Source organism: Otolemur garnettii, unplaced genomic scaffold (genome assembly GCF_000181295.1).
Source record: "Otolemur garnettii isolate 467f Iridium unplaced genomic scaffold, OtoGar3 scaffold00002, whole genome shotgun sequence".
Lineage (NCBI taxonomy): Eukaryota > Metazoa > Chordata > Mammalia > Primates > Galagidae > Otolemur > Otolemur garnettii.
In genome coordinates this window covers 32,567,938-32,592,862 of record NW_003852397.1, presented here as the reverse complement: position 1 = coordinate 32,592,862, position 24,925 = coordinate 32,567,938, and the positions used below count along the sequence as shown (strand labels likewise).

Sequence of the window (24,925 nt, the reverse complement as noted above, 5' to 3'; positions counted from 1 at the left end):
AGTATAAGTCCACTTCTAAATGAAAGTTTATTTTTTCCTAGAATAAAATTGTTCCCATTTTGCTAGGACAGAGGGGAGACGGGCAGTAGATCCCCAAGAAGTTTGTTTTTGTTTTTGTTTTTTTTTTTTTTTTGAGACAGAGTCTCACTCTGTGGCCCAGGCTAGAGTCCATGGCATCAGTCTTGTTCACTACAAGCTCAAATTTCTGGGCTCAAGTGCTCTTCCTGCCTCAGTTTCCCAAGTAGCTGGGACTACAGATGCCCACCACAATGCCCAGCTGAGTTTTCTATTTTTAGTAGAGCTGGGGTCTCCCTCTTGCTCAGGCTGATCTCAAACTCTTGAGCTCATGGGCTCCTCCTGCCTTGACCTCTCCAAGTGCTAGGATTACAGGTGTGAAGCACCACACCCGGCCAGAACCTGTGCTTATTTTATTGGCCATGTGTTGGTATAATGTGCTGGATAAGGATATAAATTTAGGGAAAAGAAAGATCTGGATTCAAATCCCAGTTCTCTATTTTCTGTCATCTTAGCAGAGGTCACTTTGCCTCTCTGAATTTAAATTTTCTTCATAGGAGAACAATACTCCATCTCAGAGAGTTTTCGAAAGCACTAAGCAAAATTGTACAAGTAAAGTGCTTGGCACTGTGCCTCATCAGCCAGAGGTGCCCATAGCATTACCCATTATTACTTGTCATTACCTGTGATGATCATGTCATCCACTCTGTACTTCATTTGGTGGCTGGACATAAACTGGTAAAAATTCCTTATATAAATTAGTCACTAAACTCCACAATAAAGTATACAACTTTGAGCACAGGAAGAGGAAAATGCTCGTGGCCTCTATTAAAACCCACAAGAGGCTGAAGCCTTTGTGAATTATTCATTATTTTGGCATTTCTATACAAGGTAGGTGAATTAGAAGAAATGCTAAAACTTTTGACCCATTAATGCAGCAAGTGTGTGGTGGTAATATTGCATTTTCATGGACAAATAAATATTATATACCTTACTTCTGTATAACACTCAAAGGGGTTTTATATACAGAGTATTAACAATTACCACTGTGTGGCACCATATAGTTTTCTTTTTTTTTTCAGTTTTATCAATTTATTCATTTTTAATCTAGAAAAGAGCTTAGAGATCTTTTGGTTCAACACCACCATTCTGCACTTTCTTTCCTTCCTGAGGGGACTGTTGCAGACAACGGTGGCTGGATTCCCACAGGGATAAACCTACTGTCCCTTATTCTAGCTTTGTGCACCCATCCCCCAGCTTCTGGGTGCTTTTCTGATAAGAGTTCATACCTGTGATCTTCACAGCGTTGCCCTTGGCAATGCAGCCCCTCATCTGTTGGAGTTTCTGGAAGCACAGGGAGTTCTTAGGATATCTCCACTATCTCCTCTCCCATCCCCTGCATAGTCAATTTTTGTGTTCAAGCACAAAAACCTTGCTTCTTTTCCCTCTGCTATGACCAACCTTGAACTGTAATTCACACTTTAGTACTCCCAGCAGTACCAGGCTACCTGGGTATTTGATTGCTACTAGAAGCATGTAATATTTCTTTTCTCTGGACTCTTTTCCTTACGTTGGCTTCCAGCAGAATTTACCCTATGACACTGCCTGTGGCATTTTATAAAGAAAGATATTAGACCTAAGCAGGTTAAGTGACTCGATCCACTCATAAAATTTGCTAAGTGAGAGAGAGGGCAGAGGTGGGATGGCACATAGTCCAGTATTTAATGGGCAACAAAATCCTAAGAGCAATGATTCCAACCTTAACTATCCATTATAATCATGGAATACTATGCAGCCCTAAAGAAAAACGAAGACTTTACCTCCTTCATGTTTACATGGATGGAACTGGAAAATGTTCTTCTTAGCAAAGTATCACAGGAATGGAAGAAAAAGTATCCAATGTACACAGCCCTTTTATGAAATTAATTTATAGCTCTCAAATGAAAGATACAACTTAATTCTAGCCCAAGAATATGGGGAGGGGGTGGGGAAGGAGAGGGGAGAAGGGCGGCTAGGTGGTGGGAGGGTGACCGGAAAGATCACCTATATATCTGTCTAACAAGGGTACAAGTGAACTTTTCTAGAACTAGTTTTCAAAACTTGTTTACATTGCTATCTGAGCTGTTGTCTCACTTTGTTAGATACCTAGAGTAATTAACATTATTATTTGCATTTTTCAGAGGCCAAAGGTAATACAAGTGGATGGCAGATCTAGGACCTTGATCCCAGATCTTTTAGAGCAATCCAAGTCCAGTAGAGCAGGTGTGTTAGGTTGTGTTCCCTAGAAGCAGAGCCTGAGATAAGGATTTGGATACATGCAGTTTGCTAAGGAATTGCTCCCAGTCAGGGGTAAGAAAGAGTCAAGTAAGAAGGGCATGATCTCAGGCAAAAGCTCCACAAGGAGTTTAGCCCGATCCTGCAGGGGAACTCAAGAGTGTATGTTATGCTACAGAGTTGTCTGGACTCTGAATCTGGGTCAAGCAAGGATCTGGGCTTTTATATATTGTGAAAAAAATAGTAGCTCCAGTAGCTAGAGGGAAGTCTCCCAAAGAGCAGTGCACAGAAATGGTGAAAAGAACACCACAAAGACCCAGGCAGAGTGCTGATGTTTTCAGCTACAGTAGATTGTCCTATTTTATCCTCAACACAACCTTGTAAAGTTATAAGAGTTGTTGTAAAGATTTCAGAGCTGCAGAGAATAAAATTAAATCTCAAAGAGTTGAGTGACAAATAGGTCACAGGGCTCCTAAGTGACAGAACTGCAGCGCTGCAATGAGATGTACCGAGGAACACAGGTTATATTCAGCTCTCTGACCTGTTGGTGCCCGCACATCCTAGAGATGAGGCTTCATTGTCAAAAGACAGGAGGCTGAAGGCCTACTCTTATTGGGAAGAAGGCATTTCTTTTCTCAGTGTGCTGCTAAATTTACTGAAGTGCTTTTCTTCTTAATAAAAGTGAAAGGATTGTCCAAGTGCATTTCAAGATCAGGAGTGACAGCAGAGCATATCTGAAGCCTTAGAAGATGATGGAGTGGAGGGAAGTAAAGGCATGGGTGATGTCCCTTCTGTGAGCACACCATCATTTGCAGTGAGAGTAGTATGAATATAGGCTGCTGCCATTACTGTCTTTTTCTCCTTAGTTCTAAGCAGTTTAATAAACCACCTCCATTGGTTCATAAGCATTTTGAGCAATAAAGACTCAGTGACTCTCATCCCTTTTGCCCTCTCTCTTACAGCTTGCAGAGAAGCAGATCTGGCAGATATTGTATTCCTGGTGGACAGCTCAACCAGCATTGGGCCCCAGAACTTCCAGAAAGTTAAGAACTTCCTTTACTCTGCTATCTTGGGGCTTGACATCAGCAGTGACCAAGTCCAAGTGGGACTCATCCAGTACAGTGATAACATCTATCCAGCCTTTCAGCTGAACCAGTACCCTCTGAAGAGCATGGTTTTGGAGCATATACAGAATCTGCCCTACCACACAGGAGGCACCAACACAGGGAGTGCCCTGGAATTTATCAGGACTAACTATTTGACTGAGGCAACTGGCAGTCGGGCCAAGGACAGAGTTCCTCAAATAGTTATCCTGGTGACAGATGGGGAGTCAAATGATGAGGTCCAGGAGGCAGCTGATCATTTGAAAGAAGATGGAGTTGTTGTGTATGTGGTAGGAGTCAATGTCCAGGATGTCCAGGAGCTGCAAAAAATAGCCAGTGAGCCATTTGAGAAGTTTCTCTTCAACATTGAAAACTTCAACATCCTGCAGCATTTTTCAGGAAGTATTCTTCAGACTTTGTGCCCAGCAGTAGAGGGCAAAATAAAAGGTAAGAAGCTGTGTTCAAACCCAACATCCTAACCAAGCTACTTCACTGCAGTTTGAGTCAGAGTGGCCTGGGTGTGGTAGGAGGGCGAAGGGATGCCCACCATCACTAGAAAACCTGGGGAGACTTCCTAGAGGAAGGGACATCTGAGCTGAAGGCTAGATGGAGTTCTTATGGGTAGGACAAAAAGGGAAAAACACCTTACCATGTTGTACAAAGGAAACCACATGGGTTTTGAAACCCAGAAGCTCTGTTTTCTAATCTTGCCTTTGCCACTTTCTAGTTATCTGAACGTGGACAAGTGGCTTCACTTCTTTGCTTCAGTTTTCTCTTCTGTGCAAGGTGACAACATGTGTCTTGTAGAATGGCTTAGAAAGATTAAATCAGAAAAAAACTGATTTAATGTAAAATTTTATGTAAAAAACTCTATCACAAAGTAACTGCACAGCAATCATCAACTTTCCTTACCTCCTCCATTTGGTGAAGGAGAATAATCAAAACAAAGGCAGCAGCCCTTGTAATACAGTCCCATGTAGAGGTGGGGGAGGTGCAATGTATATAAGGTGGTATAAACATAGGAATTCTCCTTCTCATATTGCCCCCAGAAAACTATCTTGTATTAAATTCTCATGAAGCCTTGATTTGTTTTACTCTCTCCTCTGTGTCTTTTTTGCCTCATCCTTCTCTATTTTCAGAACTCAGTAAGGCCTATGCAGATGTGGTTTTTCTTGCTGACACTTCTCAGAACACATCATGGGACAGCTTCCAGGTGATGCGGAATTTCATCACCAGAGTGGTTGGCATGCTGGACGTTGGCAGGGACAAGTACCAGATTGGGCTGGCTCAGTATGGTGATCAAGGTCACACTGAGTTTTTGCTCAATACCTACAAGGCCCAGGATGAGATGATACTTCACATCCATGAGAACTTTGTGCCTCGGGGTGGTTCCAGACGGACAGGCAAAGCTCTGCAATACCTTTATCGAACCTTCTTCCAGGAGAAAGCAGAAAGCCGGTTTCTCCAAGGCATCCCTCAGTATGTGGTGGTCATTACCTCAGGCAAATCTGAGGATGAGGTCCGGGATGCTGCACAGACACTGAAGGAGAAAGGTGTGAAAGTCATATTTGTGGGTGTCCAAGACATTGGCAGGAGAGAACTGGAAGGGCTGGAGTCCCCACAACTCGTATTTGAGATAAAGAGAAGTGATGGAGTTGAATGGATAACACAGGATGTCAACATGGTGATCCAAGGGACTGGACAGCCAGGGATCAGGATTGAAGCCCAGGAGAGGCCAGCAGAAGGTAAAGTTTGGTACTTGGATATTTGGACCACTGGGAAATCTCAGCATAAGAGGAAATTCTGGGGAAAGGAGAGAAGGAGATATTCTTGATTCCTTAATCCTGGGGTACTAGCACGCCTGGATAGGGAAGAAGAGGAGGTGTGGGATGCTTTAGGTACATACCTCATATTCATTACTCAGGGTCATAATGATGTTATGTAGCAAACCATCTGCACAGTCTGTGGCTAAAAGAGATCATTTAAGCTCACAGACCTGCTGAGGGATAGCTGATGTTGGCTGGGCTACTTGGGATTTGGCTGGGGGTTGGTTGATCTAGGCTTGGCTGTGCTCCACATATCTCTCTTCTTCCTCCTGGGGTCATCAGGCTAATCTGGGCATATTCTTCCCATGGTAATAGCAGAGGTGAAGAGAGAAACTCGATAGTGTAGACGTTTCTGAGACCTCTGTTGCATCATCTGCTAACATTTCATTGATCAAAACAGGCTATGTTAACATCAGTAAAGTAGAAAAATACATTATTCCTATAGAAATGAGCAGTAAGGAGAGAATATTTCTGAACAGTAATATTTTCAAACTACAATGCATATTTTCCAGTCTTCTCCTCAGAGATTAATTAAAGTCCTTCCTCAGGTTGGCATTTAAGACACTTAAAAGCCATGCTAGTGGTGTTTGGCATAGGAAAATTCATAGTGTAGGATTGTCCTGTGAAAGTGTGGTTTAACATCCCTGCTACCTGGCCAGTAGCATCCCTGAATCATTATGGCAATTTAAAACACCTCCATATATTTCAAAAATATCCTTTGGAGATGGGTACCACACTGCTGTCTGAAAACCACTGAAACTTACCTTCTGCTAAGTCTTTTTATATATTCTATTCTCCAGCCAAGCTGAGCTACTCATCATTTGCTGTGCATATGTCATGCTTTCCCACCTCTATCTCTACTGTTGAATGCACTGTATGATCAGCCTGGAATGCCTGCAGTCAAAATTTACTCTTCACTTCTTAAGTTATCCTCTTGGTGAAGGATCCCTTGATCCTCACAACTAGAAGTGATCATTTTCTTCTTTCTCTGAGTTGCCACAGTTCTTCCCAGACCAATCAATAACTAGACCTTGGGATCCTTGCAATTTTATGGACAGAAAAGACAAACATATATAAGATAACTGTGTCAGTCCTTTATTAATGAGTATTATTTTAACATATAGGGAGAAGGGAGGAAGACACTCCTGGCAAGGGAAAGAGCTAGGTTAGGGGTCCACACTCCTGGTAAGGGTGTAAAAAAGTAGGAATGGTCTGGATGAATGTGGAAGAAAGTGAAAAAATGAAGCCAATTTGATTCACAGGGAGAGTTTAAAAGTAGAGATGATATTAAATTGGGTAGGATAGACCTGATTATGGAGTCCCAAAGGCATGAGAAGGAATCAGGATTTTAATCAAGAAAAATGACATGACCAGCGTGGTCTTTAAGGAAGCCTTCAGTGGGCAGGCTGGATCCTATATGGCGCCTAAGATGCAGAAAGACTTTCACACTGAGCCGTCACCTGGCTGCATAGGGAAGATGTCTGGGCCTAGTCCAGGGGTGTCCCTGATGGTGAGGAAAGAAGATACATCCTGGAGACAACTTGAAAGGAGAATAAGAGCACTTGGTTCCAGCACATGAAGGAAGGGGGAGGTCAAAGGTGTTTGGAGTTTTTAGAGAAGGTGTTCTAGACTGGCAAAAATCATGGACAACAGCCACTTTTTAAATATACGATTGAATTTTAGTCCTTTATAAAATATGACCACAGGAAGTTTCAGGACAAGGAAAGACCAAAGAAAAGTCAAAAGGTTATTCTATTGTCCCTTAACCTTGTTTTTCAATATTCAGTGGTCTATACAGTGGTTTCAGTGTGGTTTTGGCCCTCTGGAGGGAAGTTTCTTTTTTCATGAGTCAAAGCAGATCTGGACCTTGTTGGTATGTGGATATAGAGGGTTTCCCTATGTTGGGCACTGCTCAAATAGGGAAAGAGGTATCTGGATTCCTTTTGGCAGGGAGTTTATGTTTCATTCCTTCATCTGAGGCAGGTTGGAGGGAAGGTTCTTGTATAGCAAAATGAAACAGCCAACCAGCCCAATGTTTGGATAAAGATTTTTTCATAGGAACTTGCAGCATTTCACGTTGCCTCTATTAAAATGACATGACATTTATCAGAGAAAGGTGCTGAAATTAATAGCCACAATTTGTTATTTTCATCTTTTACCATGAGAGAGGGGGAAGTTTTAAATCAAGGAGGTTTCAGGTCTATAAAAGAGAGTATTTATTTTCAGGGTCTCTTGGAAATAGAAAAATGAAAGAAAAACTAGTTCAGTCTCAGATGAATTGAGAAATGGTCTTAAGGGACTATATTGTGGATAATCATGTATTTATATATTTTGCAAGTGATAAAAATACACTTCCATGTGAGAAATTTTGAAATAGTTGTGAACCCAGTGGTATTCTTTGGCCATGGTATCAAATTAAGGCTTCTACTAAATTCTAAAATGTAAGTTAGTATAATACATAATTGTAATTTATGACAATAAATATATTATGGTAGTATACAAAATACATTAAAATAGAACTTTTGGAGGACTGTTGTCTTTTTTACCCTGTTCTCATGTTGAAGCTCTTCTTTTTGACTTTGTTTGTTTACAGCATGTCCAACTGCTATCCCGGCTGACCTAGTGTTCCTCATTGAGGAATTTAGCAGAGTTAGGCAAGCCAATTTCCAACACGTCATCAATTTCCTAAAGACCACTGTCAGCTCCCTAAACACTCATTCCAATGCTGTGAGAATTGGCCTGGTCTTTTACAATGAGGAACCATGTCTTGAATTTTCTCTGGATATGTTTCAGAATCCAGCAGCAATCTTGAAGCATTTGGACAAATTAACCTACCGGGGAAAAAAACGGGGGGCAAACACTGGTGCTGCTTTGGATTTCCTAAGAAAAGAGGTTTTCATTCAGGAGAAGGGCAGCCGGTCTGACCAAGGTGTACAGCAGATAGCTGTGGTCATCACGGAAGGCTTCTCCCAAGACAACGTGTCCAGACCCGCATCTCGCCTTCGGAAGGCAGGGGTCACCATCTACGCAGTGGGCCCCCAGCATGCCTCAGGCAGTAAGGACCTGGAGAAGATAGCATCATATCCTCCTCGGAAGCATGCCATCCTTCTGGAATCCTTTCTGCAACTCTCCGTAGTGGAAAGAAAGCTTACACACCATCTTTGCCCTGAGATTGTAGTCAGCACAGTTTCTGTTTCTGGGATGGACCATGAAGAAGGTAGGAGGCCTTTTTCTGATTTGATTATGCTCATCTTCCCTACCCCTCAACAGAGAACAGATTTTGGAGTCAATTTGTTAAAAAAAAAATAAAACCCTAAAACTTTAAAATTCCTTTTTTTGTTGTTGTTGTTGATTCCAAGCATGCAAAAGAATCTGAAGTAAAAGGTGAACATCCCTAGCTCTTCCTGTCTCCCCCTCATCCCTGCTAGCAGAATGACAAAGGAGTGTATTTATAATAGAAGCCTAGGGAACTGAGTAAGGATTGAGCAATTCTTAAGTCATTTAAAGCAGGGAACTACTTCAAAAAAAAAAATACAAAGATGCTTGAGGTTTTAAAATTTTAACTTATTACATATAAATAAACATTGATTTGCCAGTCTTTTGGTGTAGGGCTAAGGCTTCTTTGAGTATGAGCCCTGCTGATTGGACTTGTGTGTATTTTCTTTGTAAACCACCCGAAAGAATATTACCTATAACTTCCAGTTTCAGTTTCTTTAAAGTGGGGAGAGGACTTAGCCACGTTTGAAACAATTCAAGTGCAGAAATTCTTACTGACTGACTTACTGATTGACAAAAAATACAATCTTTTGTAGTGCAATCTAATATGCCAACAATTTTTTTGACAACTTGCCTTTATTAAGTCTTTTCTAAGCGGTTAACCTGGTTTTCAACCATGCAATAAACTTCTTTTTGTTCACATTTGCATCTGGTTGATTTGCACAGTTTGATGAATTGTATATTTATAATAACAAAACCGTCATAAACAGACTGTGGAGGAAACCACCTCCATCTTGGTAAGCTTATTCTTCCACTAAGCAAAATAGTACATCTGGCATTTAATGTTTTGTGAGAGAATCATTCCTGTTTTTCAGGTGTAAGAGAGGTCATCATTTTTCTTTTTTCTTTTTGGTGAGTCACATGAGTGGAGGCTGGTTGGAAGAGTTCCTACTGTACATGTATTTTAAAAAATTAGAAAAAAAAATGGTTAAGTATATGCACTTCAGCATAAAAAGTACCTGAATTTTAAATCTGAAATTTGCCACTTACTGGCTGTCAAAAAATCTTTGGCTACTTGTCTATTTTTATACACCCATGCTAATATTTCTTAGATTCAAATTAGTATCGTAGATTTAAATTAGAATCATTGAAATATACATAATTGACTTAAAATTCAAGGCTGTGATTATATCTTCAGGAGAAAATCACAGAGCTTTTTATTTTTTTAAACCAAACACTAAGCAATCTTGTAATCTCCTGATTACTTGTGCTGAGGTCTAGAAATTTGACATATTGAAATAAATCCCTATCTTTCTCTTTAACCCGTATTCTTAGTACCTTTCTCCATTCAGGGAATGAGAAACAAAAATCATTAAATATTAGTTTCATTTCCTTGTATAGCCTTTGACTATATTCTGCAAAGAAGGAGAGAAAAGGAGCCCCACTAACTCACAAACAGCATGAAAAATAAAATAAAATAAAATAAAAAAACAGCATGAAAAGCTGAGAGTTGGTTTCTTTCTCAGACTGCATAGTAACTAAGAAGAAACTCAGATTCAGGAAAATTAGCCCCAAGTCTTAGGAGGGGGCTGGGCAGCTTAGCGGTCCATGGAAGCTGTGATGATTTTAGCTGAATTCTGTCCTGAATGATCACCATGAGCATAATATCTAATATCTCCCATTCAGTGGTCATTTGCATGTGTCAGCTAGTCTGTGAGGCCCTTTGTGTGTGTAGTAGACATGAATGCTCAGTAGCATCCAGCATAGAAGGTATATTTTCTTTCTCTCTTTCCTCCTCCTAATATCTTTATTGGCTAAAATTGGCAAGAAGGTACAGTGCCAGGAAGGTTCAGGGCCTTTGGCTCCCCTGGACACTGCAGAGGCCCTGGGTCATAGTGGAAGATCTTTGGGTCCCGGTTATAGGGGGCCTGGCTGCAGAGATGGTTTCCCTGCACTGTGGTCCTTTACTCTGACTCCAGGCAGCCATGTACCTGTCTGCTAGGTACAGGAAGCTAGGTTCCATCAAAGTTCAAGTTTCTGCCTTTTGTTCTTTAGTTTTTCCTTCACTCTCCAGGATTCAAAAAACACTTACTGTATATAGGGATAGATCACTCCTCTCTCTACCCCTCTAAGCTACACTCCTTTTCAATACATGTCCCTCTGGAGTAGGGTTGCCAGAAGAAATATAGGACACTAAATTAAATTTGAATTTTATTTAGGGAAACAAATTATTTTTAGGATAAGTATGCCCCATGAATGAGGGCCTGAACAAGGGAGCCCAATTCCCACTCCAGACCACTTCCCTTTCAGCCAGGAAAATGAAAAGGCTCTTAATTTTCCCCTGGGTCCAGGGAACCCAGAGACTCAGAACATAAGACTGGGTTGCCCTTTTTGAAAGGGCCAAGGAGAAAAGTATATTTCATTTCTTTTTGAGGAATCTTCTCAGTGATAAAAAATAAAACACTAGATAATCTTAACCCTACATTTTTAATACTCAGCTTTTCTGTGTTTACATGATCTTGTTTAATCCTCACAATAAACTCATTGAGTAGGTGTTAAGATCCTGGTTTGACAGATTAGCAAATTGATATGGAAGGGGGCCAAGCCTGCTAGTAGGTGGTGGAGACGGAATCTAACTGTAGAACCATTTTGCCGTCTGGAGTCTAGACTTTAATACAAAGTGACTCATTTAAGTCAGACTCACTTAGAGTTTTGAATTATTTTAAGTCAAATTATTTAAATTAATTAAATGAAATTTCAGAAAGTGCACTTTTTTGCCCATGTACTTAAAAAGTATGACTTGGACATGAGGCAGGAATGATGCATGCCAAGACAATTCATGTGACAGTTTCAAATGCAGTCTGATTTTACTTCTACTTGCTTCTCAACATCCCCACTTGAGAAAAGTAAAGTTTTATTTATGTGGCGTCTTAAATGGGGTTTATCAGAAATGGACTCTGAGATAAGAGGTTTTTTTTTTTTCCAGTTTTCCCATTTTTATTTCAAATTAATATGAGGGTACAAAGTTTTAGGTTACATTGTTCTCATTTCTAGAGTCAAGTTCCAGTTGTAAAAGAGCCCTTCGCCCAGGGGGTGTGTTATACACCCTCACAATGTGCACGTTAGGTGAGATCCAGCCTCATGCCCTCCCTCCTTCTGCCAGTCGGCCTCCCCACTCCCCCTTTCCCTCTCCTGCCTCCCTCTACCCCTGTACTAGACTATATTTGTGTTTTATTGTTCATAGGAGCATAGAATTGTTTATATATTTGAGATAAGAGTTTGGATGCAAATGATTTATCTATGTGGTGATCCTTGGGGACATTTGTAGGGGTGTGGGATTCAAGAATGGGAAGGGAAGGTGTCATTCACCTTGTGGACTTCAGTCAATACAGAATGAGGGGTAACTTACAGGCTATTGCTGCAGGCAGCTGGGGCCTCCGGGAAACTGTAGGATTCACCTCACAGTTGTGCTACACAAAGAGCAAGGGAGCTGGGGTGTTTGTCCACCAACTTCTTCCCCTTATTGGTTAGAGGATGCTTCGAACTCACTCCAGGGCTTTCTGGTCTGCTCAGGGTGCAGCCTGATCATGCTCCTGGCCAAAGACGACCCTTAGGCATAGTCTCAAGTGCTTTTAAAGGAATCCTGAGGGCAAAGGGAAGACAGGCGGAGGTTGGGTTCTGGAGCTTTGGGTGTATACTGTCTCAGACTCTGTTCTAATGAGTTTTTGCTGTTTCTCATTCTCTAGATTGTGTACATATTGAAAAGGCAGATATTTACTTCCTTATTGATGGATCTGGAAGTATCTACCCGGAAGATTTTCTTGAAATGAAGGTATTCATGAATGAAGTGATAAAGATGTTCCAGATCGGGCCTGACAGAGTACAGTTTGGAGTTGTTCAATACTCAGATGAAATTAAAAGTAAATTTATCCTCAGCCAGTATTCTAGTGCGGCAGGGCTGAAGGCAGCCATTGATGCCATCCAGCAGGGGGGAGGTGGCACCACAACAGGTGAGGCCCTGGGTAACATGATTCAGATCTTTGTAGACACTGCCCGGATCAATGTTACTCAATATCTCATAGTCATCACTGATGGTCAATCTTCAGACTCTGTGGCTGAGGCTGCAGAAAGATTGAGGAACCGTGGAGTCATCATTTATGCTATTGGAGTAAGAGGAGCTAACATTGAGGAGCTTAAGGAAATAGCTGAAGATAGGAATTTTTTCGTGAATGAGTTTGATTTATTGAAGAACATCCAAAAAGAAGTGATACGGGACATCTGCTTCTCAGACAGTAAGAATTTTTTTCTTCAATCTCTTCCCTCCTTACCTCCCCCACCCAAGCATATGAGTCTAATCTATTTGGATGAACTTCATTCTTTAAGCCTAGATTCCCTAGTTGTTAACTGAGTATTGAACATATTCAAAGTGACCATGACCTAGCAAACAAAGATGGTCACATTTCATATGTTTACCATATAGCTATGTCTTATTTTGAGACTAGTCTGTGCTGACTTGTGGAAAATTTGTTCTTTGCCTCATTGAATTCCTCTTCCACTCCCTTTTAAAATATTGTTTCATGTTGTGTATATCCCACCCCAGACTGTCCTTGGGGACTTGTACTTAATTTGTTTCAGACTCTTAATGAATGTTCTGTTTTGTTCCCTTTTCCCCCAGCCTGTAAGAATACAAAAGCTGACATTATCTTCCTGATAGATGGCTCAGAATCCATCTCCCCCGAAGAATTTGAAAAGATGAAAGGATTCATGGAGAGAATGGTGAACCAATATAATATTGGTGCTGATGAAATTCAGATTGGTCTTTTGCAGTTCAGCTCAACTCCTCAGGAAGAATTCAGACTCAACCAGTACTTTTCAAGGGAGGACATTTGCAAAGCCATCTCTAAGGTTCAGCAGATGAATGATGGCACCCGCACTGGGAAAGCCCTGAATTTCACTCTACCTTTTTTTGACAGTTCAAGAGGAGGGAGACCCAGTGTTCACCAATATTTGATTGTGATCACTGATGGGCTTGCCCAGGATAATGTAGCCATCCCAGCCAAGGCCCTCAGGGACAGAAACATAATTATTTTTGCCATTGGGGTGGGAGAAGCCAAAATATCTCAGCTTTTGGAGATCACTAATGATAAGGACAGAGTGTACCATGACATAAATTTTGAGTACCTACAGGACCTGGAAAAGGAAATGCTTCAGAAGATCTGCAGTCCGCAAGGTGAGTGACAATTTGTTATTTGATCCATAAGTTCATTGTTGGTGGCCTTAAGGGATCTCATTTGCTCACGTAATAAAATAAAACTGATCTTTCCAGCTGGGCAAGGAGGAGAGGAGGAGATAACCCCATACGATCTGAACTCCTGACCTTCTCCTGGGGATTTTTAAAATCTTTCCTGTGGTTGTCACCATTTTGGCTTCTTGGAGTCTGGACCATCTCAGAACTCTATCTTCATAAAGTCCTTACAACTCCTACCTTTATTTCTATAGCATAGACAAAACCAGACTGGAATGTGTAAGGACAAGTCCCTGAAGGTTTGGGCATGTCTGAAAGGAAATAGAAGCAGGGAATATTATCAGTTAGACACTCTCTCTTATAGAATAGAATACACTGTCTTTTCTATGAGGCTCCATAATGGTGTCTCCACTCCATTGTCAATCTGCTTCCATGTGGCTGAGGCTGTCCTTAATCCCAGTTTGTATTGTTAAGCTTTTATCCCAAACATCAAGGGCCACATGAACTACTGTTCTTCCTCTTGACAGTCTGAGTCTCTTTTTCTGCTCTTCTTTCCCCAAGACTTGCATTTCAGGGGGGAATTGACCCAGTGAAGGTCTTCATGGAAGACTCCACCAGGTACCCACCTGGGGTAAGATTCTATAGCACAGCTACTAAACTTTGTATGGTGCTTTTCTGAATGGTGGGAAGGGAGGAAGTGTTCCATGGACTTTCATATATTGAAACATATAATCTTTTCTTTTCTTTCTTTCTTTTTTTTTTTGAAGCAGAGTCTTACTTTGTTGCCCTGGGTAGAATGCCATGGCATCGTAGCTCATAGCAACCTCAAACTCTTGGGCTTGAGCAATCCTCTTGCCTTAGCTTCCTGAGTATCTGGTACAACCAATGTGCACCATTACACTTGGCTAGTTTTTCTATTTTTAATAGAGATGGGGTCTTGCTTTGCTCAGGCTGGTCTTGTACTTGTAAACTCAAGCAATCCACCTGCCTTGGCCTTTCAGAGTTTTAGGATTACAGGTGTGAACCACCATACCTGGCTGAAATACGTAATCTTTATAGAACCCTATGAAATAAATACTATTTTATAGATAGGAAACCAAGACACAGCAAAATTGTGTTCTTTGGCCTAAGTTAATAGCAGAGTTGAGTTTAGAACTTGAGCCCATCTGATTTTAGAGTCTGTGTACTAAATACTGTACTATCTGTATGGTATAGTGAAGCATAATACATTAGATGGTACACATTCATCTCATATAGGTATTCATATCAATCTCATGTGAAGCAGATGCTATTATCATGATACCCAATTTTCAAATTTTAAAACCAAGGAAGAGAAAGGGTAAGAATCATAGATGGGAAGTAATAGAGGCAGGGTGTGTACTCCCCAGTAGTGTGGTGTCAAAGTCCAGGCACCAAGCTTTATATATACATATGAAGCCTCCTTATGAGAAGCTGGGCCCCAGTGTGGGCCAGGTTTTATTCTGGAGGGTAAGGCCTAATTATGGAGGACTAGGATGAGATCTCTGCATCCCATCAAACCATTAAAGTCTAATTTTCTAGAACACTAAATTAATATTTTTGTTTATGCTGTTTAAAGAATATAACTACTTTGTAGTAGCCTAACTAAATTTGGAAATCACTTAAAAAGAATGCATGTGCATAATTATTTTTAAAATAAGCATGTATTATGGGATGTCCTACATTAAGCAGTTCAGATTCTTCAGGTATCAGAGTCCTATTTTTATTTATGTACAGGTGGGCACTACTTTGGGGAAGAAAAGGGGTATGGGATTGCAGCTTTTCTTTTCAGTTCATGTAGTAAGTTAGGATTTATGTTCATCTATGCTTTGTCTTTAACTTTTTTGATGAAATTAGCTAGACAATTTAATAAAGGCTGGAACCTAATTAATTATGGAATTCTAGAATCATAAAGCTGAAAAAGACCCTAGAGATTACCTGGCAAGTTTCAATCCTCTCCATTAATAAGAAAAGAAATTGCTCCTTGCATTTGTCAATTACAGTCTAAAGCCAGCTGGAAATGTTCCTGGGGAAAATGCAAATTAGAAATGTTGGAACAATATACCACACCGCAGAAGGGTAATTCCTCTTTTCGGAAATTAGGCCCAATAGAGGAATGGGATTTACATTTGTGAAAGTTCATTTTCATGAATTTGAACTATAGATTTAAAAAACAAACAAACACACACACAAGCTATTTTATATGAAAGGAAGAGAAAAGGGCATTTTCTGTTTTGGCAATGCCAGAAATATGTCTTACCAGGTAGCATGAAATATAATAACCAGGAAATTGAAATCTCAAGGCTCAGTCCTGGATCTCAGGTCCTTAAGCTACTGTCAGTGACCTTTTTCACCAGAGAAGGATCCTCTACATATTTACTTCCCCCCACATTGCCTTCCCAACTGTGCTGTTCTGTTTTCACAGATTCTGATACAAGTTTATAGATTCTGAACCAAATATTCCAATATGTTATAGTTGAAGGAGAAAATGTCTGTATGTCTTAGCTTGTCTCAGGCAGGCCTAATTATGCTTGTTGTTCAGAAGTTGTTAACAATCATGCCCTTTTATGATTAAGTTACATTTTAATTCATTCAACCCAGTTCTGACTCCTGTGTGTCTCTGATCATGAACAGTTATATCCTTGGTGGAATTTTGTGGATGGTCTTACCTGTGAACGAGTATGTAGGTATAACCTGAAATACTAATGGGCTTCTCATTCTGGATAAGACCTTCCCAGGAAAGCTTAACATTTTTCAGACAGAAGAAATAGAAAATTGGGAGCACTACTATGAAACCAATTTATAACTTTCATATGAAAGCTATAACCCAGTTATAGCCCAAGAAGAAGGGGCAAGGAGAGAGGGAGAGAGGGGAGGAGGGAGGATAGATGGAGGAAGGGTAATTGGTGGGACCACACCTACGGTGCATCTTACAAAGGTACATGTGAAATGTACTAGGTGTAGAATATAAATGTCTAAACACAATAACTAAGAAAATGCTGTGAAGGCTATGTTAACCAGTTTGATGAAAATATTTCAAATTGTACATAAAACCAGCACATTGTACCCCATGGTTGCATTAATGTACACAGCTATGATTTAATAAAAATAAAAAAAAAAAAGAAAATTGGGAGCAGTTTTCTCCTGACCGTTCCTCACATGCTCCCATGCCCCTAAAATGAGGCATATGTATGGGTGGTGAATGAGGAAAAAAAGTTGAGAGGAGAGAAAAACAGTTACAGCGATTGCTGGAGGAGACTCAAGGCTCATTTATAGTCCTTTCTTCATTTATCTATCAAACACTTAATGAGCATCTGTATTAGGCAATGGGAAAATTAGATGATAACAGTCTCTATGATATATCAAGGAGTCCTTGTTTAGTGGGGTAGAGGTTGAGTAAATAACAGTGGACATACAGGAGCATTAAGTAGATTAACCTGAGCAGGACAGGACAAGTATGAGTCACCCAGATTGGAGTGGGAGGATGGGAAAAGACACTTTAGGTAGAGGAAATAGGATCAGCTGAGCTTTCCTGGGAAGGCCTTATCCAGAATGGGAAGGCCCATTAATATTTCAGCTTATACCTACATACTCTTCTGTAACTGATAGAACAGTATGTATTGTATTAGTTAGCTCTTGCTCTGTAATAAACAATCCCAATACATAAACAATCACCACTGTTTAGCTTATATTTCTATGGGTTGGCTGGGGATTGGGATACATTTTTCAGAGTTGTCTGGGCTCAGTTATGCATTTGTAAGTGACTAATTTCCTCTTTCCTACCTTCAAAGGATGCAACATGGATTTATTTGTTGGAATTGATATCTCTACTCCTTCAAAGCAAGTTCAGCAGAACAAGCTTCTCAGGTTACTGCCAGAGCTGATGCAACAGCTGGCCTTGCTTTCTAACATCAGTTGTGGCATTCCTGGTCACATCAACCCGAGGTTCCGCTACATGGTTCCTGGCTCAAATGGACAGCTTATCTATGACTCAGGCTTTGAGCAATACAGTGATGAGATCTTCCAGAAGCTCTTGGCCAATAATAACTATCTGGATGTGAATTTTTTGCAATCCCTGGGAGATAATGCTATCAATCTCTCTTCTGCTAAAGTAAAGGTAATAAATGCTGAGAACCTGTACTAGGGAACCATCGGGAAGGGTAGGGTGCAGAAGACTTTTGTGAGAGAGGCCAACTAAATTGTTCTTCATTGGAGATCTTACACAGAGGAAAACCATACTCTTAGACAATAAGAACCAACAAGAGATCTGTTTTCATTCAAAGATAAATATATTTTTAAGCCTTAGAGTTTCTGTGCTGGTAGGGATAAAATAAGAAAGTACACGTCCACAGTTTAGTGATTCAAATTCTTTCCATAACATATATTTATTACACAGACAACTTAGAAGGTGCTCTAAGACTCCTTAGCTTTTTATAGTAACTCATTGCCATTGAAAGTAGGCTTGTTATTTTTTGGTAATCATCTTGAACTGTCTTTAGTGACAGCTAATGGCTTACTAGAGCAGCCCACCCCTCAAGACTCTTCCTCTCTTCCTTCTGCCTATGAATAATATACCCACAAAAGTCCACAGAGATTGAAAGATTTCATTTGGTGTTTATTAGGAAATTATGTCCCCAAACTTTATAACTTACATTTAGTTTTTCCTTTAATTATGCATCCCAATGGATTTCTTATTGGGTAATATCATTCATGTGTGAAATTAAAAATTTTTAAGGGCAAACACATTTTAGTGGTGGAAAATGTATTACCAAAATGTAACAGAGCATAACAATAACCACCCTCCACATCTCTTTCTCCCTCCCTCCTCTATGGTGTGGACTTTGCATGCATGCACACACCTCTGTTGACATTTTTGTATTTTTTGTGTTGATAAAGATGGATATTGTAAGAATTTTTGGAAGATATTCTTAAGTAAATGGGTTAAGGCTGTTAATTTTGTTGTTGTTGTTGTTCATGGGGAGGGGGAGGTTGAAATAAAAATGAATGCGTGATAAATAAATGAGTGAAAAGGAACAGGGTGAAAGGGTGAGCACTACAAGAAAAACTCACTCTTGTATTTTTAAGAAATGTGTAATTTGGCTCAGTGCCTATAGCTCAACAGCTAGGGTGCCAGCCACATATACAGGAGCTGGCAGATTCAAACCCAGCCCAGGCTTGCCAAACAACAATGGCAATTATAACACCAACAAAAACAAATAGCCGGGCGTTGTGGTGGGCACCTGTAGTCCTAGCTACTTGGGAGGCAGAGGCAAGAGAATCTCTTAAGCCCAAGAGTTGGAGTTTGCTGTGAGCTGTGATGCCATAGTACTTTACCAGGGGCAACACAGTGAGACTCTGTCTAAAAAAAAAAAAAAAAACAAGAAAAGAAACATATAATTTATGGCATCTACTTTCTCCATTTGTCCTCCCCTCTCCCCTCCCTCGTACCTCCCTGTCTGCTCTCCCCACCCCTGTCTTTCATAAACAACAGGTCCTTTTAGTATTTACAGATGGACTGGATGATAATTTAGAGAGACTGAGGAGGACATCAGAGCTTCTGCACAGCAGAGGTGAGTGCATGGAGGGGCCTCACTCCTCCCACAGGGCTGACACTCTCTGTTGGCTTGCCAGGTGGCTTGCAGCCCTACGGAGCTTCCTGTGCGCCTGCCTATGGGTGGAGCTCAGTGCCCATGAGGCTGATGCCAGGGGATTGTTTGAGGCTAAGAAACCACTTACCTCAAAGTCCCCAACACTGACCAAGAGTCTTCTGACTGACATGACTTGCTTCTGAGGGTGAGAGATTGAAGGTACACCTCTTCAAAGATGAGTAGGGGCCGTTTGCACTTTTAGGCCCACCAGGGGTCCATATGTCATTTTTTACTAAACTCTGGGGTCATCCTGAATCTAGATTGCTTTTTGCTTTTTGCTCTGTGATTCCCCCATCTTCCCTCATCTTTGCTCTCCAATTCTTCTTCCTTCTCCAGCTCCAAGCGTTCCTCTGCTAATCTATATGACCTTTGTGAAATTGGAAAAAGTCACCCAATATACTAGGAGGATGCAAGGCTGTGCCTGGGCTGCTGGAGGGGTGTGCTGGCTGGTTATGGACATGTGTTAGTTCTCTCCCATACATAGTGGCTTTAACTCTTCCCATTTTATGCCAGGTAAAGGCTCTACAGCAAACTCAAAATGAACAACCAACAGCTGGACTTATTCAAGTTCCCTACACCATTCTCCTTTCTCAGTAGAATATATTCAACATATTTTGCCGGGGATGATGTTTTTCATTGGTTAATGATGTGCTGAAGTATTTTTTATGACAACTTGCTTCCAACTGAATTTAGTGCATAGATTGCCACTGGAAGTTTACATTGTTGCAACTTTTCTGAAAAGGATTTGGAAGTATGCAACACAAGACTGTAAACTTTGCCTACCTGGAAATTTCATCCAGGAATTTAGTTTTAAAGAATAATTAAGACTACGAGACTGAATGTGGTGGCTCAGGCCTGAGCTATGGCACTTTGGGAAGCTATGGCAAGAGGAGCCCCTAAGGACAGGAGTTTGAGACCAGCCTGGGTAACCTAAGGCAACCCTGTCTCTGCAAAAAAGTTTAAAAAGCACAGTGAGTGTGGTGGTGTGCACCTAAAGTCCCAGCTACTTGAGAGGCCGAGGCAGTAGGATCATTTGAGCCCAAAAGTTTGAGATTGTAGCGAGCTATAATCGTGCCACTGCACTCTACCCAGAATGATAGAAAGAGACCCTATCTCTAAGGAAAAAAATACATATGTACACAACTTTTAACCACATTGCCAAGCAACTGTTTTCAGTAACAAAAAGTTGATTTCTGTATCTGTGCCATGAATTTACTGTTCAAATTATTAACAATAATATTTGTTCTGAAATTCAATGAACATTGTGATTTCTATGTGAATTTCCAGAGTCCTTGTTAATTTTTTCTCTACTTTGTGGACAAATCCAGATGATTTTTTAATGTCTACATTAGATGGATGGGCCAGATTATGGAGCAATAACAACCTTAGCATCTCAGGGACTTATAGTAGTGAGACTGTATTCATCTCATGTCTTCTGCTCATCACTCAAAGACCCCAGGAAGGTCTATCCCAACAGGTGCTGCTGTACTTGCTGTGTTGGAGAAAGGAAATAAGGCAAATAGTACATTCCTCTTACAATTTCTCTCAGGAGTGACACACATCTCTCCTGCTCATGTTTCATTGTCCAGAGTGAGCCATATGGCCACTTTTAACTTACATAAGATAGATAATGTTTTACAGGTAGGGAGTTGAGGCTCAATGAGAGTTTATAACTTTCCCAAAGAAATGCAATCCTATCCTTTAAGAAGGGAGCCAGAATATTTGTGAATAGCCACAATGACTGCCACAATTTCTAAGAGTAAACCACAAAGGATAGGTTTAAAATGAAGTAATGTCATATAATAAGAGTCGAAAACCATGACAAAATGGGAGCTATAAGAGAGCTAGGATGGTCATTTGTGGTTCCACTTAATTGCTTAACTTTCAGTTGGTGGGATTAGAAGGTATCAGACTAAATTCTTTTTTTTTTTTTTTTTGAGACAGAGTCTTACTTTGTTGCCCTTGGTAGAGTACCATGGCATCATAGCTTACAGCAATGATGTAAAACTCTTGGGCTGAAGTGATTCTCTTGCCTCAATCTCTCAAGTATAAGGAACTATAGGTGCCCATGACAAAGCCTGGCCATTTTTAGAGACAGGGTCTTGCTCTTGCTTAGGCTGGTCTCAAACCTGTGAGCTCAGGTGATCCACCCATCTCGGCCTCCTAGAGTGCTAGGATTACAGTCACAAGCCACCGTGCTCAGCCTCAGACTAAAATGTTTAATGAGACATACCATGAACTAATTTTGATTTTAACAAAAATGCAGTCTTAAAAAAGACAATTGAAGGATATGGGATGATGGCTTGATGGGTGCATATCTGGGACTGAGACAGACAGACCATTCAAAATAGATGCAAATAAATCTAATAAATCTCCCATCTGTTGAAATTTTGAAGGATTGTCTGGACTTGTAGTCGTTGGCCTGGAAGGTGTGCCTAAATTAGAAGAGCTCCAGGAGCTGGAGTTTGGCAGAGGGTTTGCCTATAGGCAGCCTTTGAGCATCACACTGCAATCCCTCCCAACTGTCTTACTGAAGCAACTTGTAAGTACTTTTTAAGAACACCATCCTTCAGTAGGTCCTTCCAATTACGATCATTTTAAAAACATTGAGAGAATTTTGTTTTCTTAGTGTATAATGTGGTGCAGGCTAACACAGATGAGGGAAATCGTATCGGGTATGGATTCTGTTTTCCAGGACACAATTGTAGAAAGAACATGCTGCAATATGTATGCAAAGTGTTTTGGAGAAGATGGGCACAGAGGTGATGTTGGGAGTCCTGGGAGGAAGGTAAGAATTGGCTGGGTGTGGGTAGGGGGAGGGAGAGAGATGATATTTCAGTAACCACTGCACACCAGGATCTGTGTTATATATTTAACATTTTCTAACTTTACCTTCTTAATAAACCTTTGAGTAGATGTTATTTTTTTTTCTTTCTTTTTTAAAAAATTTTTTAATGTTAGGGATTCATTGAGGGTATAAGAAACCAGGTTACATTGATTGCATTTTTTAGGTCAAGTCCCTCTTTGAGTAGATGTTATTTTATATTTGTGAAATTGGGGCTCAGAGAGCAATGCCACTTTCCCCAAATTGCAGTTATGAAGATGCTTTTGGGATTTTACTCTGTGTGTCTACCTGATTCCAAATCCTGTATTCTTTCCACCATATTATGCTGCCTACTTATGTTTATCTGGCAAATAATGTCACAAATTCTACCACTGTACAGAATTTATCACTTAGGTAACAAATGCTCACTTATCCAAAATCTGCTTCTTTACAGGAGTTAAGTGCCTCTTTCCTTTCTATGGAGCATTCTTTTTTATAGCATCAAACTCTGACAAAAGACATAATCACTAGTTTCATGTAGCAGTTAATTTGCATTTCTGGTAACTCCAGGTTAACTGATAGGAAAGTTACAACTTAACACTTCATTAGAAATGGTCTGCAGATATCCAGGGCTAGTCAGGTTCCATTCTCACAAGGAGGACAGTTTTATGATGGGGGTGTAATCTCAGACCTTATGGAAGGTGGAGTCAAACCATTGACTTTGGGCCATTGTTTTACATGTTATCTCCGGAAGGTTTACCGCAGAGGAATTGGAATGAGTTCTATGTGGCTTTGGAGATAAATCTTTTTTTTATTTAGACTAGTATTGTTATAATTACTTTAAAACAAAACTTTACAATTACTTTAAAAAACAAATTATAGTTATACCTTAGCATTAGATTTTCTCTCCTCATATTGTTCTTTAATGTCAGGTTGCAGAATAAGGAAACCATGTTTGGGAACTTCTTAACATGTATGCGATTTATTTATTTGTTTATTTTTGGCTGCTCAGTGACCTTGCTTCCAAGGCCAAGGATGGCAATGTTTAAAATTTTTGACTTCTCTGCCCTTTCTGTTTATGGGAATTCAGTAGTTTGTTGCATCTACTTTCATATCTTGGTTGATCATAAATAAAATATGCTTTCCAGAGCACATTGACCAGTTTTTAGACTAAATAAAAACATCTGGTTATAAAATGGCAAGCCCAAACTTTCTTGGGAGGAAATAGTTTGTGTGTTTAGATATGTAAGAAGAAGTTGAAAAAAGAAGAAACTGGATAACTGAGTCATACAGAAATAAGCAAACATTCATTAGTAATATGGGCAGAAAGACCTTTGCTTACAAATGTTTCATAAAACAAGGTCCAAACACTCTTTTAGAGTAATAGCTTTCCTTAAGCTTTTAACTAGAAATTAGGCTTGGTTTGGATTTTTATCCAAAAAGGCATTTTTTAGAAATAATGTACTATTGTACATTATGGTGAAATAGTACATTATGAAAATAGTGTACTATTCATTGAACTGAATAGTCAGTTCAATGTACTGACGTTAAGAAACTGGTATTCCCATTTTCACTGTAACGTAGGCCAAGAATATTTGTTTCTATCTATCTCTGAGCATTGTGCCTAATAGTACATTCTCAATAAAATGTCAACTCAATGAGAAAAGGAGATCTATTAGTAACAATTTTAATTTTTTCATAGATTTGAGAAATAAAGAATTTAGAGTCCAAGTTATTTATTTTGATTTCTTATCTTCTCAGGGAGAGCTGGGTTTTGATGGATTACCTGGTCACCCTGGTGAAGAAGGTGGACATGTAAGTACTGAATCTTTTTTCTTGGAAAGGATGTGGTAAGATGGGTCAAATGATAGCAATACTTAATTACACTGAGGTCATGAAAGTTTTTCTCAGCTATGCCATTTACAGCGGGTTTAAATATCTATTTATTATAACAAATGTTGGACAAATACACTTCAAGATATAGTTCCTAGTTGGTGTTTAATGATGAAGTATGGCTGTTGCATTTTTTAATCAGTGAATTTGAACCAACTGAAATGCTTTGTGAGTGTTTTGTGTCTAATGTGCAGCCACATATGAGTAATTGTGAATTATGAGATAAACTGCAGGTAATTTGTTGTTGTTACTAAGCTACCCATGTTTATAAGTGGTTTAACAAAATACTTAGAAGAGAATCTAAGACCATTCTTATTATGGGTCACTCACATGCCTTCCTGGGTGGCTGAGAAGGTGATGCAATTATAGTTAATCACCAATGGTTAGCACATAATCACCTGGCCAAACCACTGGGAATATGATGGGCAAGCAGAAGTTATCTACCACGTGACTATTAGGGGAGAAAGCATGTGCTATAGAGAGCATCGTGAGGGAAGGGACTGTGATGCAGTGGGACCATATTTTTTACATAATATAAACAACAGAAGGATATAAAACTCCATGGTTTTCAGTTAATTTTAAATTATGGAAAATTACTTTCAAGGTTGATTGGTGTATATACCACTGGTTCTCAAACTTTTTGGCCTCAGAATACCTTTATACTCTTTCCCCTCTCAGCTTTATTGCACTGTAAATGACAGATCACATTGTATAATTTAAGATGTACAATGTGATGAGTTGATAAGTGTTCGTACTGTGGAATGATACTACAACCAAGTCAGCTAATGTGTCCATCAACCCACATAGTTACCTTTTCTGGAGGAGATGAGAACATTTAAGATCTACTTTTTTATCAAATTTCC

At 39.9% G+C, this 24,925-nt stretch overlaps 1 protein-coding gene across 1 annotated transcript in view; it reads left to right on the top strand.

Annotated features, from left to right (window-relative positions):
• LOC100962815 (collagen alpha-4(VI) chain-like) overlaps positions 1–24,925 on the top strand; it is a 100,914-nt gene that overhangs the window by 3,941 nt on the left and 72,048 nt on the right. The window contains exons 3-12 of the mRNA XM_003781866.1: positions 3,252–3,839; positions 4,532–5,137; positions 7,812–8,435; positions 12,181–12,726; positions 13,110–13,664; positions 17,489–17,814; positions 19,189–19,267; positions 21,742–21,887; positions 22,041–22,133; positions 23,931–23,984. Coding sequence (XP_003781914.1) covers positions 3,252–3,839; positions 4,532–5,137; positions 7,812–8,435; positions 12,181–12,726; positions 13,110–13,664; positions 17,489–17,814; positions 19,189–19,267; positions 21,742–21,887; positions 22,041–22,133; positions 23,931–23,984 — 3,617 coding nt within the window. The remainder of the gene's footprint in view (positions 1–3,251; positions 3,840–4,531; positions 5,138–7,811; positions 8,436–12,180; positions 12,727–13,109; positions 13,665–17,488; positions 17,815–19,188; positions 19,268–21,741; positions 21,888–22,040; positions 22,134–23,930; positions 23,985–24,925) is intronic.